Source organism: Pezoporus wallicus, unplaced genomic scaffold (assembly GCF_028554395.1).
Source record: "Pezoporus wallicus isolate ANWC-B61680 ecotype Strahan unplaced genomic scaffold, APGP_CSIRO_Pwel_v1 contig_2384, whole genome shotgun sequence".
NCBI lineage: Eukaryota > Metazoa > Chordata > Aves > Psittaciformes > Psittacidae > Pezoporus > Pezoporus wallicus.
In genome coordinates this window covers 5,735,402-5,752,003 of record NW_026640488.1, presented here as the reverse complement: position 1 = coordinate 5,752,003, position 16,602 = coordinate 5,735,402, and the positions used below count along the sequence as shown (strand labels likewise).

At 36.8% G+C, this 16,602-nt stretch overlaps 1 protein-coding gene across 1 annotated transcript in view; it reads right to left on the bottom strand.

Moving 5' to 3' along the window:
* KLHL2 (kelch like family member 2) overlaps positions 1 to 16,602 on the bottom strand; it is a 60,405-nt gene that overhangs the window by 35,950 nt on the left and 7,853 nt on the right. The window contains exon 4 of the mRNA XM_057419028.1: positions 11,836 to 11,957. Within this exon, the coding sequence (XP_057275011.1) occupies positions 11,836 to 11,957 (122 nt within the window). The remainder of the gene's footprint in view (positions 1 to 11,835; positions 11,958 to 16,602) is intronic.

Below are 16,602 nucleotides of genomic sequence, written 5' to 3'. Positions count from 1 at the left end.
TTCTTACATATGTCCATCGGCATAACTGGGACTTTCTACCTTACTTATTTTTTGGCACCTTGCTCATGCATGGCTTTGGCAGCCTACACTCTCTCCTAAATCACTCATTAAAGAAACAATATGCAGGAAATGAACAGCTGTTATATTTAGAGCTGTAGTGCTGAGTGAAAGTGTTTTATTCTTTTTATCATTTAAATTAAACGTGCCTGTTTAAATCCTTCAGTGACTTCCCATTCACCTCCCACAGCAATCAGAATCACATGCTTCTGAAGCGCAGGATTACAGATCAGTATCTCTTCTATAATGTACTCCTGCCTCAACCTCACTTCTGTCTCACCCCATCACCTCCTCCATGAGTTTCTGATTCATTCCTTGGCTCTTGCTTAGACCATGCTGACACAGCCAAGCTACAAGACTCTTTACTGCCTTTGCCCAGAAGTGTCTCTTCTAAATATACAAAATTGAGTGGGTTTTACGCCCCTTCAAAATATCTTCTTAAGGAACAAAAATTCTGAAATAGGGTAAATCTGTGATTCAGTCCATAAGACCTCAGTCTCCCTCCAGAAGAGATTCAAGACTCTCTACCTCCCACACACACTGGTGTTTGATAGTCCAAGACAGTCTTTTACAGCCTCACCACAATTTTCATTCATTCCTCATACCTTTTGATCCACATTTTAGATATACCTTATCTCTTGTGCTCAATCTCAGTTCTGTTTCTCCGTTATTTCTCTTTAGCAACTAGAAGCCAGTGTACAACAGCTCAAATTTCCATTCAGGTATCTTTTCATTTTTACAAGGCTCATAGCCTTCTGCCTACCCAATTTTCTCTAGGAACAAAGTTCTGGGATCGCCCATTCAGCAAGACCATAGTAAAAGAAAAAAACAAAAAGATGTTATAACAAGACTCCTTGCCTGGAGAACTGGAAAATGCCAGCAAAATGCAAATAAAGCATCACTTGGAAGATGGAGAGAAAGCAGCAAGGTATCTTCAGAAAAGAGGAAAAGGAAGAAAAAAGGGAGGAATTTAAAAATGTGAATACCTCAGGAATAGTTGCCTTATCTGTGCAAACTGTGCTTTTCCTCATTCTGATGGCCCTACCACCATTTTTGCATTTAAAAACTGACAGAGAGGAAAATATTAGTTTCCCCACAAAGCTTTTGCTTAGTATTTTGGTCAGCAGCTCTTGTATGTGAAGCTTACTCATTTAAAGTGCAAATTAATGAATCTTGCATTGGTAATACAATACACCTGTAGAAAGATCACGTTCCTCTGTTCCCTTCCCTTCTATACTCCCTCTCATGACAGGCAAGCATGTATAAGCAAATGAAGATTGCATAGTAGGGTTATTTCACTGGAAAAAGTAAAGCATTTGCTGTTGCCTGACATGTCTTACAATGCATAATAATTCAAGAAGTGTGCCACTGTCTCTCCTCCAGCTAAGCCATATTAGTTGTGCCTTCACATTATTAAAATCTTCAAAGCTGTTGTCACAAATACAAAAAAATGGGTCAAAGGAGGTAACCAGATGGTTGCTTGAGGCCTAATGTATAAAATACGTACAATAGCTAAACAGTGGTACTTCACCGGTACTCATTCAGCATATAATCAAACAGCATACTAGCTATACATCAAACGAATTGGACTAAACAGGCTGTTTAGTCCAACACTAAATTCTTTACTAGTAAAGACTAAACATGTTTCTATGAATAGGGTTTATAATAAAACTGACGTGAGCCTGGATTTAGGTACCTCTCTGCAGTGTCAGCAAGACCCTAACAGTATTAGATCTGTGCTGGCACAGAAGAATAAAAGTGAAAGTTTGGTTTACCATATAGGAAGTGGTTTAAATACACATCAAGATTAACCAAATTTTTTAATTCAGTTTTAATCATGAAATCATTAGGATGAGCCAGTTTTATAAAACATTTCAATCTGAATGACTCTTAATACAACTTCAGAATTTGCAAACAGTTCCAGAATTTAGTAGCTATGCCACTGCAGCCATGATGGAGTTCAGCAGAAAGACCAAAGGCCTGTTTATTTTTAAACCTCTATAAGACAATCCAGTGAAGAACTCCATTTCCTCCTACAGCTTTAATCTGTGTCAAGGAAATAAGATCACTGACCACCAATAGCTTTTGACACTCAACATCTGTATTACATAAAACAGTTTGTAAAGAAAAATGGTTTCAAGAATTAGTGCAGTTACCCGAAACCTATTAGCAGAGAAAAAAAATGAGTTTATGGATAGGAAGTTTTAGGTCTCCATGAAGGCCATGTAAAAAGCGATGGTAAAGGTGAAATATGATAGTGGAAACACAGTGGTTTCCAAGATCAAGCTGAGTCCAACAAAGACCCACTGGTGTAGGATATGGAAGATGAGGGAACCGAAGATCGCAACAAATATTTTAATTCCCTCAGAAACAAGCAGGCTTGTAATCTGTCACGTCAAGGTTCAATAATTAGCATCTTACTCATCATATATTAAAGGGGGGGGGGGGGAGGGCCTTGTTAAAAGGACGCTGAAACCATCACATCAATTAGAAAGTTTAAAGCATCAGTTGAGATACCCTATGTCCTTAAAATCTCTACATATACACCTGTCTCTCCTCATAAAACATTCTCACAAGGGCATAACCCGTAAACCACAGTGAAGAGAATCACCAGCGAAGCTGCATGGCTCTTCATGCTGGGACACACCAGATAGTCTTTAAATGCTTCAGTGCACTTAAGAGAGAGCATTTTGCATTGGTGTTCCTGAATCTTAACCCTTATTCTAAATGTCTAGTCCAATATTTAAAGCAAGTTACAGACAACAGTGTTAATTACTTGGTTTTTGACAACTGGTATTTCATCTAAAAATTAATGCAGCTGACAGTTTAGTCTGTCACTGCATAACTGCTTTTGCCTGATGAAAAATGTAGCTCATTTGTAAAAGTCATATCTTGACAAATTATCCCCTACCTACAGAAGTTAAAAAAAGAGAGCAGGTATATGGCTTAACACTTGGTCCTTCAGCTAAAAAAAATTTGAAACACATGTACTAGCTGCAGGGGCAGGTATGACAAGTTGTTGTGGCATGCAAGATGATTATTAAGTCTTAACAGGTAAAAACATCAAAGCAAGACTCCATGTGTACCTATTTGAGGCATCAGAACACAGCAAAGAGACCATTTTTGTTTTTTTCAATAGCGCTGACAAATTATGCAGTATGACAATTCAACATTTCATGTTATTTAACATTATGTGAAAAGAAAATCCATTTTTTGAGCAGCTGTATTAATTGCTGTCAGCCAAATCTGTCCAAAATGTTAAGCTTAAAGGAGATGATTTGGGCATCAGAGTGAGTATCAGCTCAGAAAAAAAAAAAAAAAAATGAACAGCTTGAAAGATAGCTATACAGTTTTAATGAAGATTCGGCCTAACAATCTGTCTAAAAAAGCTATGAACTGCAGCAGGATACTTTGCTGAGTTGCTGGCAAGTTAAATTTAAGTCACAAGAAATACAAATTCACAGATTTCAGCTCTAAAGATGCCATCAATGATATTTATAAACTTTAGCATAAAGTCAGAGCTATTTTAATTAAAACCAAACCAAAAAAAAAAAAAAAAAAGGAAAAACCAAACCAAAAAAAAAAAAAAAACCCACACTGCAGCTACTGACAGGGAAATCAGTGTAATATTGCTCTTTTTACTTAAGGACAGTAAGAGAACTTAAACTCATTCACCTCATTCACTCCAAGAAATTATCTCTAGGAGTGGTGTTGTCTGTTCATTTTTCTTTAGGAATATGCAGAGTTTAGCAAGAAACCAGCCTGGAAGGTACTCATATGGCTTAATGCTCTGTCTCCAGCCCCAGATATGCAAGCAGCCATGTGTTGCAGAAAAGATTGTGGAAGTGGCTGTGCAGGTACCATGGAGAGGCAAGATGACTGATGTACAAAGAACTGAGGGGGGAAAACCCCACTGGCTTAAAACAGACACCTAGGAATTCAAAATTATATTCCATTAGTAACTAATATAGTGAAGAATTCTGGTGGAAACATAACTATTCTCTGAAGAACGTTTTTCAAATGCTGTCATCAGGCAATTGTGGTCAGTAAATAAAGACAAATGCAAATGAATAAAAGGTCTTTATCACAAGCCTGCAAACTTAAGGGATGTCAAATTTAACCTGCGGTACAGCAGTAATAGTTTTATTAAGTTACCTGCATCTGCTAGAAGATTGTGACTGCTTCCACCCAGAAAAATTGCTATCATTACCTATATTATCATCACCAAACTGCACTGTCTATGTATAATACTCTGAAAGACATTCAGTGACTACAGTTAATTCAGGATAAACTCTTCTTAAGGAGCCCAGCATTTCAGTAGAGTGCACAACTGGGGAGGTACTGTACTTCTATTAATTATCTGTTGGTCTCTAAATGATATGCAAGGCATTAATCATGACCAGTAGGGCTGTTATTGCCTAGATCCAGCCTTCCCAGTACTCCTCTTCTCAAGATACACTTTCATGTAAGCTGTTTCATTTTCCCCGGTTATCAAAAAGTCCTTTACATGTACCTCTGTACCTCAGCATGTACAGAGGTACATCTGTAAATGCATCAAGATCAAACTTGTTCCCTTCCTGCCCTTATTAGGTTCCTAAATCAAGTGCAGCATTTTTTTTCCAGACATGTCTTTCATAGGCTCTCCTAAGGAGAACAGTCAAGTTCCCATGGAAGCAATTTCAGCATTATTTTGTCTCAGAGCAGTTGTATATGTATATAATATACATACAATGTTATATTTAAAACAGGACCTACTTTATCATAGGATTTAGTGAAAGCTTCACAACATTCAGTTCAGTTGAATAAATATTTCTTTTATCTCTCCCACCCACTTACACAGCAGCAGGCATACTTCCAGGACACAGAACGCACGTCTGTTCAAGTACTGAAATGAACTCTCTCCTCTTACGATGTCCAATCATACATCTGTAAAGGACAGTCAAGCCTTCAGTTCTAAAAAGGAAAAGTCCTTTAAAATACCCCCTTGAAAACAGAAAATTTCCTGTGTTCATAAAGAAAACTGAATATAACCTTTGAAAGGTGAGGGACATCTTTTCATCCAATAAGGGGAAAAAAAAGAGATGCTCTTTAGTTTTCAAAGGAATAATTGATTGGTAGGCTTAGAAACTCTTGAAAAACACTCTAAGGTATCTAAAATGAAACTAGTTTAAAAAAAAACAAAACACATGCTTTATGCTCTTTGTACATCACAGTATTTGTTGCTAACTCATATAAAGACTTTTAGTTTAGTCACCAGTTCATATACACAATCTATTTCTTTTGAGGATAAAGCTTGGAAAGCATCAAAATTTTGACTCTCAGCTCAGATACAAAGACAGTATGGCTCTGAAGATTACTGGAATTTAAGCTATAGTAATTTGATCATGTAAGTGCTCAAAGACTGTAGCAAATACTAAGTGATGAGTCTTACCAACTGATTTATACAAAGTCATTTTACATTTTCTTCAAGCTAAAAGCACACACAAACAGCTGCTGTTATTCTGGTGATGTGCAACAGTAAGTTGTTAAACTGGGAATTCCATTGTGATCCTGAACTCACTTTTTAATTAAGCTCCTGTATACTGGTGTACTTAGTAGAAGGGGTACTGAAGAAGGGAACAGACATGAGTTTAAAGAGGAAAAGGAAAAATAACAACAACCCACTGTTCTCAGACTAAAGTTGAAAAGACAGCACTGGACCAGCTACTAAGGAGAAAAACAACTGTTACAGCTGAACCCAGGACATAAACAAACAAAATAACAACACAACTTTGTTACCAAATCTGATATTCTAGTATTACAAGTTTCATACGAAGCTGGTGACACCTAAATAGCGGTCATTTCACATATCACACCCACATAAAACTGCTTGTGATGCATCTTAAGCAGACCACTTCTAAATATAACAATTTATTCTGAATATTTTGATCCAAGTTTATCCCAGTGTTCAGCAGAGGAACAAATAAGGAATGTCGCATGTTGTGCAGAATTTTATTTTTGCCTTTAAATGTGTACTCAGTAAAGATTAGGCATGGTAAACGTTGACCTTAGGTTTACATGGGCTTCATGTTACTGATAGCACATATTTTTACTACACTTTACTGGAACTAATATCTACTCCTTGGTGGTTTCTTTGTTTTCTTCTGTCCTCCACAACAGAAACAAGCCTGGCTTATTAATTCTTCTGAGTTCTATTCTGTGTAATAGTATCCTCAAAAGATACTCCAAGTATTTTTAAAATGACTTGTATGCACCTTTCTTCTCCTTCCCTGCCCTCCACTGCCAAAACAGATGTAAGTTTACAGGATTTTCAGTAGGCCATTCTTTTCTTTTCTTGCCAAGTTTTAAAAGGTAATTAACTACTTTAATTTTGGAGAAATGTTCAATTTCTTTCACTTTTTATTGAAACCAGCTTTAATATGTGGCTGTACTCTGGAAACAGACTTGCAAATTGGCACCTTTTCCTAACAGATCGTTCCTGGTGCAAAAACAAAGTCTAGCCCTCTAAACTTACTAAAAGATACTCTACTACTATAAGCCAGGTAACGACTTTTGCCGGCTGTGATTTTAGTTTATTAAAAGTATTATGCTAATAAGGATAGGTATTTAAAACACCACTCAAATTGGCATTTACCAAAAATAAGAGGTACCACAAATTCCTTCTCCCAGTGCATGATGATCATATTCACATTTTCATTCCTTCTCTCTCTACCAGTATAAAGAGAGACTGCTAGAAACAATGTCATGTTACTGGAAAAGAGAGCCCACTCAATGACATAAAGAAACAACCTCTATAATTTATTCACAGGATAATAATTTCACTCTAGTCTGCATTAACAAGGCCTCAGTAGATTACTGGGTCCAGTTTTGGTCATTACATGTTAAGCATGTAGACAATAGGTGAAATGGAAAGAGTCTAGAAGAGCAAGATGAATGGTAAAAGATTTAGAAAACATTACCTCCAAGGAGAAATCTATGATGTGCAGTCTAAGGAGAAAAATTAGATTACATGAATGTCTTTCAGTACTTAAGACTGTTACAGCAAAAGTAGCAACAAATTGCTTTACAAGACATCAGAAGGTCTAGAACAGACCAAGGAAACTAGGGAAGCTATTAAAGCAACTGCAACAAAGTACATGAGGATTGTTACAAAGTTTTCGCTTTTCACTAGATTAAATATGCTCTGCCAAGACTAGATACATTCAGTCACTTTCACTTCACAGAGTTCAATAGCAATTATCTTTTATGGTAGCCTTATAACCTCCCACTCTTCCTTCTTTTTACTCTCTTAACATACTCTCGGTCCTCTCTGTCCAACTGTTTGTGGGTCATGCCACAAACAAAATTCAGAAGCTGGCCAACTTGAAAAGCACACATCTGTTTCCATAAGCTTTAGGACTTCTTTGGGGTTTGGTGTGAGATACCTGTTCATTTTCAAGCTAGAGGACATTTTAGGATTCCACAACCATGCAAAGTTTTTGATCCAGAAGAGTTACACCACAAATAGTCAAAGCCCATGTTACCAAATACTATACAGTAGAATGACTGCCTTAGTAAAAAGTTTGGACAACATAAGCATCCTCTTTTTTGCAGATGCCTTAGAGAAATCAGCTGCTTTTTCAGATCTTGTTTTGACAGCACCCCAAATTGAATGTGCTGTGAACTCTTAAGCCGTCACCCCAAGATACCATGCAAATAGAAGCATGTCTGTTATACTTCAGATGGCAATCTGCATGAACAGCATGAGTTACAAAGGAAAGATGCATGTTGTGCACTTGTGTGTTTATAATATGCTTTGTCCTACACACACACTGTTCTTGAATAATTTCAGAAAATGAACACAAAAAGTTATATATATTAAAAAGGATTCTGTTCAGGATTTCGGACTTTGTGTTGGCTGTACCTACCACAATTCTTTAAAAGGAAAAATATGCCAGGACAGAGCTTTGCAAAAATACCATTATTTGTGATTTTTAGCTTCTGCTTGTACAAAAGCAAGACACCATGTTTATCAGTAAGTCCAAACTGAAGCTATGTGTAATGTCTTCCCGAAGCAACAAGGACGTGTTGGCTCCTGACCCTTCAATAGACTAACCCAAAGTACTGTGTGAACATAACAACCAGTAGCAGCACGTTACAAACCAGATCCTTGAAGTGATCCCATTAATAACTCAAACAACAACAAAAAAAAAAATGCTGGGGGGCAGGGAGGAATGTTTTTCTGTTGGTTTTATTTTTACATACGTTCAGTGACCTGGTTTATAAAGTAGTACAGCAAACACTTGTTATCAGCGCAACTACAGGAACAGAGGACTGTAGCAGGGAATCAGAAAGGAACACAACCATCTTTATCTGGTGTTTACTGCAATCATATCTCTCCCTCTATCAGCCTGACCTCTAAAGCCCATAACAAATCCACAGTCTTCAAACAACTGCAGGAATTTTTTCTCCGATGTATTTGTGCTCAGTAGAGGTCTAGGTATACTGCTGACTAAATACGTGCTGAACTGCACACGCATAGTGTGGGAGAGTTACTCATGCATGAGCTTCTTATAGTAACTAACTCTCCCACATTGAGCACTGCATGTAGTTAATACCTATATGAAAATTGAAAAAAATCTGATGTGCAGTAAAGTTCCTTTGCCTTCTGAAAACATTAACTTTAATGTTCCTTTCTTGAAACATGAAAAATGTGATATTCCATTAAGTCTGGCATTTAATTGCATTTCTGGGGAAAAAAAAAAAAAATAAAAGAGAGAAAGGAAGAGCAGAGAGTTGAGAACACAGGAGAACGTGACATACGCAAATACAACAGAAACACTGGTACAGCATTACGCGAAGTGTGTGCCATTAGAGATGAATGATAAAATAACTCATTCTAAATGAGGGAAAAATATCAGAAGAAATCCAAGAATGTACACATTCATATACCAGCTGCCTTACTCTTGGGGGCTGGTGGGGAACCTAATGAACCAAGAACTGAAGAAAAGACCAAATGTTCTTTTGTAGTTAACTAATGTAATGATAACAAACAGTTTATGCACTAATGTGTTTTTCTCCTCAATCACTGATTACACGTGACTTGTTTACTTCTCCTCACCACTCACTCCCCCCGCAAAAAAAAGAACAAGAAATAAAATATAAGTGAGATCACAACAGTGGGGAGCAGAAATTAACAGCTCTTACTCAGAAGCTGCAAAGGTAAGGAAGCATTCTCCTGTCCACATCTAGATCAAGTAAGATACTAATGAAAGAAACTCTTAGTCAACTTTCCCCTTGAGAAAGACCAGTGAGCTTGGCTATACGACTAAGTGTTCACTTGTAAATAGCTTTCATAAATATACAATGTGACTATTTTAATACCAAAGAGTACTTAGCAATTCTACATTACTTAAACATGAAGTGTGCACACCCTTTTCAAACACTGCATCACGTTAAAAATTATTTAATAAAATTAACTTTATACTTATTTTTACAATGTATAACCTGAAAAGGCAGAAGAATGCACTCAAATTCCAATGCAGAGTACCAGAATGAGAATCATAACAAGCTACCGAGAAACTGAAGCTCCACTTTATCACATTAGCCCAAATATAAAAACAAAAAAAGTTGACCGAGACAATGTTACACAGCATCTTAGGATTTCATGGCTCTGTATTCCTACAAGATCAAAACTTAACCATTACCAAAATTCCACAATACCTTCTAGCAATATTTATTCCTGTCATATAGACAGGAAATTGAGAGTTTAAATTAATCTCAAGAGCATGCAACACATTTATGCAGAGAAAACATTTTAACTAAGGCCTGACAGTCTGTGCTAGGTTTTTAAGTTTCCAGAAATTCACAATAACAGTTTTCCCACCTTGGTTTTCAAACTTAAGGAAAAGTACCTGCATCAGTGTATTCATTTTTATCTACAGCATTCAATTGCGCTGTAATGCAAATAAACACTACATATGCACTGGTAGTAATGCAAAAAGGATTAAAGTGACAAAGGAAGAATAGCTTTACACTTACATTCATTACCAGTCATATTAAAATTATATTAATTATTAACATTAAAGTGCAAGTATATTGCAATAAATCAAAATCTACTTAAAAGCTTGACTGTCTTCTTAGTACTCAAGTAACCACAAACTTGTAATATCACTCACCAAGCCACATTATTTATATCACAATCCCCAACACCATCAGATTTATCTTCAGACAGATAATCTGGAGCTGTGAAAATGAAAGCCCTAACAGCCTCAGGAGCTTTAAATCTGGATATTTTGGGCCTTTAATGAGTCCTGTATGAGGAAGAAACATAACACTGACTTTTCTTCCACATAAATATAGAAGAATCATTAATAACAATGGGCTAAAATGCACCTTCCTAGGCAGCACCTACAGCCAAAACACAGTATGCTGCCTGTTGAGTCCGCTCTGATATTATGGATCAAAAGTACAAGATTAAGGTCATTAGGGTATGTCAGCCAGACAGAATATTCTGCTTTAAGGATGAAAAAAATAGCATTATCAACCAAGAAGAGATCTATCAGGGAAACTCTGACACCTCTGGGATTTTGCCCAAGGTCTTTCACAGGGATACACAGATCTGTGTAACCACCAGATTGACAAGATACAACATAAGTTTTTTTCCCCACTATGTACACTCATCATCAGATGAGAAATAATTCCTTACAAAGGGAATATTGCAGAACTAAAAGACTTATGCTATTATCTAACCTATGAAAGGTTTAGTAGTAGGATATTTTGTTTCAAGTTGGTAATATTTCTCATTCTAGGTCTTCAATCAAGCATAGCTAAAACTAACAGCGACCCACTGGATTCAACAGCCAACAAAAAGCCTAATGCCCAAAAAGCCTAATGCCCAATAAAACAGATGTTTTCAATGCCAAACATGCAACATGGTTTTATGCCCTGCAAAAGTAGCAGAATAACTGCTAGTAATCTGGCACTGGCAGAGAGCACAAACAAGGGGAAAAGAAGCAAGAAGAAAAGCATGAGAATTAAATATATCACGTTATGCAACTAGCTTTAAACTTACCAAATATCTATACCAAATCTTAAAAGATAGCAAAAGGAGACTCTACTGTGTCCATCTCCAGGACCTGTGGTTAGAAAATATTAAGGGCAGGAATCTACATTTTCTAAGCCTGTGTTTGGTTTATTCTAATTGAAGTTTCATCTTAACATACAGCCTATTATAAAAAATGATTAGCTCTGCGTGGGATGGGCAAAACCTTCACATTAGATACTGGCTGATCTAAGAAAAAACAGCAGTAACTAAAATCTTCTGCACAACTAGCCACCAGCAAGGTACAGAGGCTGAGCAGAAGAAAGTACTTTATTCTAAAAGCAAGCAGAAAAAAAATACATTAAAACAAACAGAACAGCTCAATTAGAGAATATGATTTCACACTTAGGAGCAAATCTACCTTGTTTTTGTAAATTGCAATGAAGTACCAGAGAGGGGGTGGTAAAGAGGTGGCTGACAGCATTAATTTTAGGCAGAGTAGAAAATCTATTTTATTGTATTACATAAGGTTTGGTAGCAAAGCCCATTAAAAGCCAACTGACTCTTCATTTACTTCACTAGTCTTTGAATTTGACCCAGAATTTAAACAGCATGACTACTTGCTTTGTAAGCAAAAGGTCTGAAAAAATTCCAGTTTGCAGATGAGATTTGCCATGCTGAAGTTGAACCACAATGACAAAATAAATGACCCTGCACATTACATCCCTTTCACTGCAGAAAATACTCTCACTTACCTGCACATTTTCTTCTGTAACTTGAATTTCAGCAGTGTAAATATAATCAATAAGCATCCTTAGAGTCCAGCCATCAACTTCCTTTATGCGAACTCTCTTAGCTCGGCTTTCACTCATCTCACCTAGAAATACAGTTTATTAGTCAAGTAAATTATATAAAAAAAATAGAAGTTTAATAACAGCAAACTCTGTGTATGATCAGTTGTGATAGTAAAACAACTTCAATAATAATCCAATTTCTTTCCTTTCTCCCTCCCATGAGAAAGGAAGACTTTGTTTCCATTATGCAATTGCTACCTGAGTTAATACTTTTACTGCAGGCAACCTATTTTCTCCAATGTACAATATTAGGAAAATATTGTTATTCGACATAAAGAAGACTCTTCAAATGTGTCCAAAAACATTTGCTGGAAAAGCGAGCTACTAAAATACTCTATTAACTTCTTAATCGAATGAGCACACCAAATGCAGTCTGGAGTAATTTTATTTAAATAAGAAAAAAATATATTCCCACAGAAGAATTAACATACATATTTCTTTGCCTGCCTACTTATTATTCCCTTTGCAATTTCACCTCTGTTACAGATCTGATTTCACAGTTAAAACTCAAGCTAAGATAAAATGGTAAGCAAGGGAAAACTTGTTGGATCTCATTTTGTGGAGGCTGACATATTGGCCATATGCCACAACTGATCTTCACAGAAAGGACTGCAAAATAGCTTCTGCCTTCTAAAATGTGATGTTTCTCAAACTGAAACATTTTGTTTAAATCTGAAATAATTGCACAAAGATACATTTTGAAGTAATGGTTATAACCTTCTCCATGACTATCAACAACACATCTGCTCACCTCAGACCTTTAACCCTTTTTGCACTGACTTGCACTGGGAAGTGAAACACAAACTACACTGGTTATGTTGTTAGATACATAAACTTTGATTTTGGAAGAATATATCCCAGTCTCTAGATACATCAATTTCTCATTCTTCTATATCAGATGTATTCTTATTTCTTTACCCTAGGCATCCAGAAATAAAGGTATTACTAAGGTAGTAAATTTAATGTATACAACAACAGAAGCAGGCAGGATGGGAAAGTGAGCAAGAAGATGCTGATCGCTGCTGATATTTCTTTATGAAGTACATATGCATTTTCATTTTTTGTTACCTTGTGGTCTCTAGGATTGGTGTCAAACGTTACCATTTTACCCAATTTTACCCAAATGTTACCGTTTCACCCAACACTTTTGGCAAAGAGATCATCACTGAGAAATTTGTTGCATTATTTATGACTTTTTTTGAGCTGAAAAGTAAGGAATGGCATTTTAAATCAACATTTTAAGTGGTAGGAATTGCAGAAGACCATCTACAGCCATATACTACTTAACGGCAGCAGAGGCTGCTAGCATTCTAGAAAACACTGATGAACGACCACATCAAAACAGCAAAATCCAGCCCCTGCAGAATTTTCTCTTTTCACCTGCTGTTCTGAAACATTTCCCCACACCTCTGAAGGATGATTGCTGCATGTCCTCTGCAGGGCCCTGTATTCCAAGTTTCTACTTCTAGTTTGACACATATTAAACCTATTGATCTTCAGAGTATGTATGCTGCAAGTTATTTATTATGCAAGCTGCTGTGGAGGTGGTCCTTTGGGAAAATTGTGTGTGGGGGAGAGCAGAGTTTGATATTCTGCAAGCACATTAGGTTTGTTTCCAGATTTGTGTCAAGGCTTCTAGAGCCATGGAGAGGCACCTTCTCCATTTAACAACAGTACCCGAAATCTATATTAAAAAGTAAAATAAATAATAGAAAAATAGAAAAAAAAAATAACACCCCCCTTGTTTCTACCTTCCATGCTAAACAGAAATGCCATCTTACTATAATTCTAGAGGAGCCCTCTTGTGATCCAAACTTGTTTGACGGATCAAAGAAAGGAAACCACAGATTCACTTGCAACACTGTCTCAGTCTAGAGACAACCTGCTGAAAATCTCAGCTCTTGACTGGGAATTTGCACCACCATATCTCCACAGAGTTGTTAGGGACAGGAAACCATATAATGAACAGAATGAAAAGCATATAATGAGCAGAAAGGAAAGCACTGAGCTGATCCAACCTCCCAAGCAGGAGCAGCAGAGTACTAGTTGAGTTGAAGTTCCTAGAAGGCTATCTAAAAGGCTTATATGGTTCCTCACACAAAGTATTGCAAAGTAATGTAAGGAGGCTTCTTTTTTTTTTTTTTAAACAGAATTTTACAAATGGAGAATGGAAGCAAGGAAAACAGGCAATTCCCTATGGATGCCTTCACATAAGAGAAAATTAAACTCAGGTGCTGTTTCTACCTCTGTGTCACTTAAATTACCTTATTGAGCTTAAAGCCGAAGACTCTTCTACAGGATACCTAGGGTGGAGAAATTTATTTAACAAGGTCACCCTTGTCCCAAGCCAGGCCCTACAGCCAGAGAAGTGTCCCTTCAGTGATGTTTTATAATCCTTTCCTCTAAACATTTAAGGATATTTAATTCAGATCACAATACATATTTCTCAAGAATTCTACTGTATACAGAAGGAAGAATTATTCTTAGTAACACAGTCCCAGAAGTTTCATCTTCCCAGGATAATTTTTACTAACTTAGTAAATTTTGTGACTTTAAAAGCAGTAACTTTCTGGATATTTAATAAGGCCACTTCTACCATTACAAGTGCAAGCAGGGAAAAAAAACCCAGGCAGACGGTTTGATCTCAGTTAATGCTGTATGCCAGCCTGCACAGCAGTCAGTACCTAATGACTCAGAGAAAGATGGAAGTAACTTCCAAACGTGTCTAAATTTACGCTTCTAATTTCTAGTTAAGAAGTAACCCTGAAGCATAAAACTGCAGTGTTTTTTACTGTCTTTTCAGTCACTGTTTTATTCTGAATGGAGAAAGATACTTTTCCATTTGGTTGTAGATGGTAAAGAGATCAAACTTGCTTATTTGAACTTGCAGATTACTGGATGAGAATACAAATCCACCTAAGAAGTGTGAACTGAAGGTTCACGGAGATAACAATTATGATGAACTTCAGGATTTTCTTCTGTGAGGAATAGCTGAAATACACCAAAACCACAGTTGGGCCTTGCTGAAAGCAACCTGTGAGAGCAGTGTAAGATCCGTTGATAAATCTTGAAGCCACAGCTGATTTCTATTTAAAACTCCCACCAGTTTGGTTCACCAATTACCCAAACATCGCCACAGATGGATGGATTAAACACTTTGAACCTTCCCACCTCCCACATCGCTGGGGGTCAAAGATGACCTACATTTAAAAACATAAAACAAGCAAAAAAAATTTAAAGGGACTGAAGATAGGAAAGAACCAAGATTTCAGCAATTTCATCTGGAGAGTAGCCACAAACACTGCTGCACTGGCACTCCTAAGGGGTAACAAACTTCTCCACAGAAAGGGCAGTCAGGGCAAGCAGAAATGTCTTAACCACAGAAAGCACAATATATACTGTGAGTAAAGAGTATTTTCAATATGACAGTAAACAACAGCTAATCTTTAATACGCAGATAATGAAAGAGACTTGTGTGTCTCAGTTACTAAGGTGATGAAAAGGAACTGTAGAAGCAGCTGTTTTCATTCTAACTTTAAGGACAGCAGTAAAAATTAAGGAAATGTATCAGTCACCTGGAATGTTTGCCTCAAAAACAAACTTGAAGTACTAGAGGAATAGATATTTAATTTCACATACAACTTTAAAAGCATTGCTGCTGCTGGTAGTGACTCCACTTCTAGCTTTGGTTGAGTCAATATATTTACATGTAAAATGAAGAATAATCAGCTGCTTCCCCAGGACACAGCAGTATTTCAAATTTCATCAATTTTCCAGTTGCATACAGTGGAAGTTATTCAAATTCCAATTTGTTTGTGTACTGGCAGGCTAAGAGTCACATTTCTGCCTCCACCTGAGCTGATGATCAGAAGAAATATGTTGCAGAGAATTCTTTCAATTTCAGACAGCTAACATTAACTTCCAAATCAGCACAACATTTGAAAAGGAGCAGACAAAATTCGAGAAGTTAATTTTAACATGCATTTAGTAGCATTCTCACTTTGACATCAAATTCCACATGATTCCAGTATGATTTATAACTGTTATGGAACTAAACCCACAGCACAGGAATTCAGCTGGAGGCTTCTATGAACCTGAACTTATCTCAGCCTTGCAAGCCCTCAGCATTCCTGTTGTAGCAGCAAAGCAGTAATTTGGCCAGCATGCAGCAAGCAGAGGCAGAATCAAGCCTGCACAGAAAAGCTGTGGCAATGATGCAGAGTACATCTGTCAGGGAGAATTGCCCTAAAAATACCAAAACATGCACTCCAGCTATGGGCTGCCAAAGCCACAGAAAGCTTTTTTATCTAACAGCCTAGAGTACTCAGGGTCTGAAGAACACAGCAGCAGTAGTTGTTAAAGGACATAATTTATACAACGCACAAAAGTTATTTTAACCTTCATTTGGACACATGAGATTACTAGAGCCCTAAAGGATATAAACCCCCTACTTTTCCTGGCTTAAGAGATCAACTTGTTTAAATCAAAGAGACTTTTTAAAGCATTCATCATGCTAACAAAGAATAGGTTGCCAGTACATCCTTAGACTGAAATAAAAAAAATAATTAAGAAACCCAAATATTCCTATTGGCTTACCAAAAAATTAAATGAAATCCTAAAAACCAAAAGTCATTTGATTTTTGTGCTTTATACAGTTGGATTGTATTA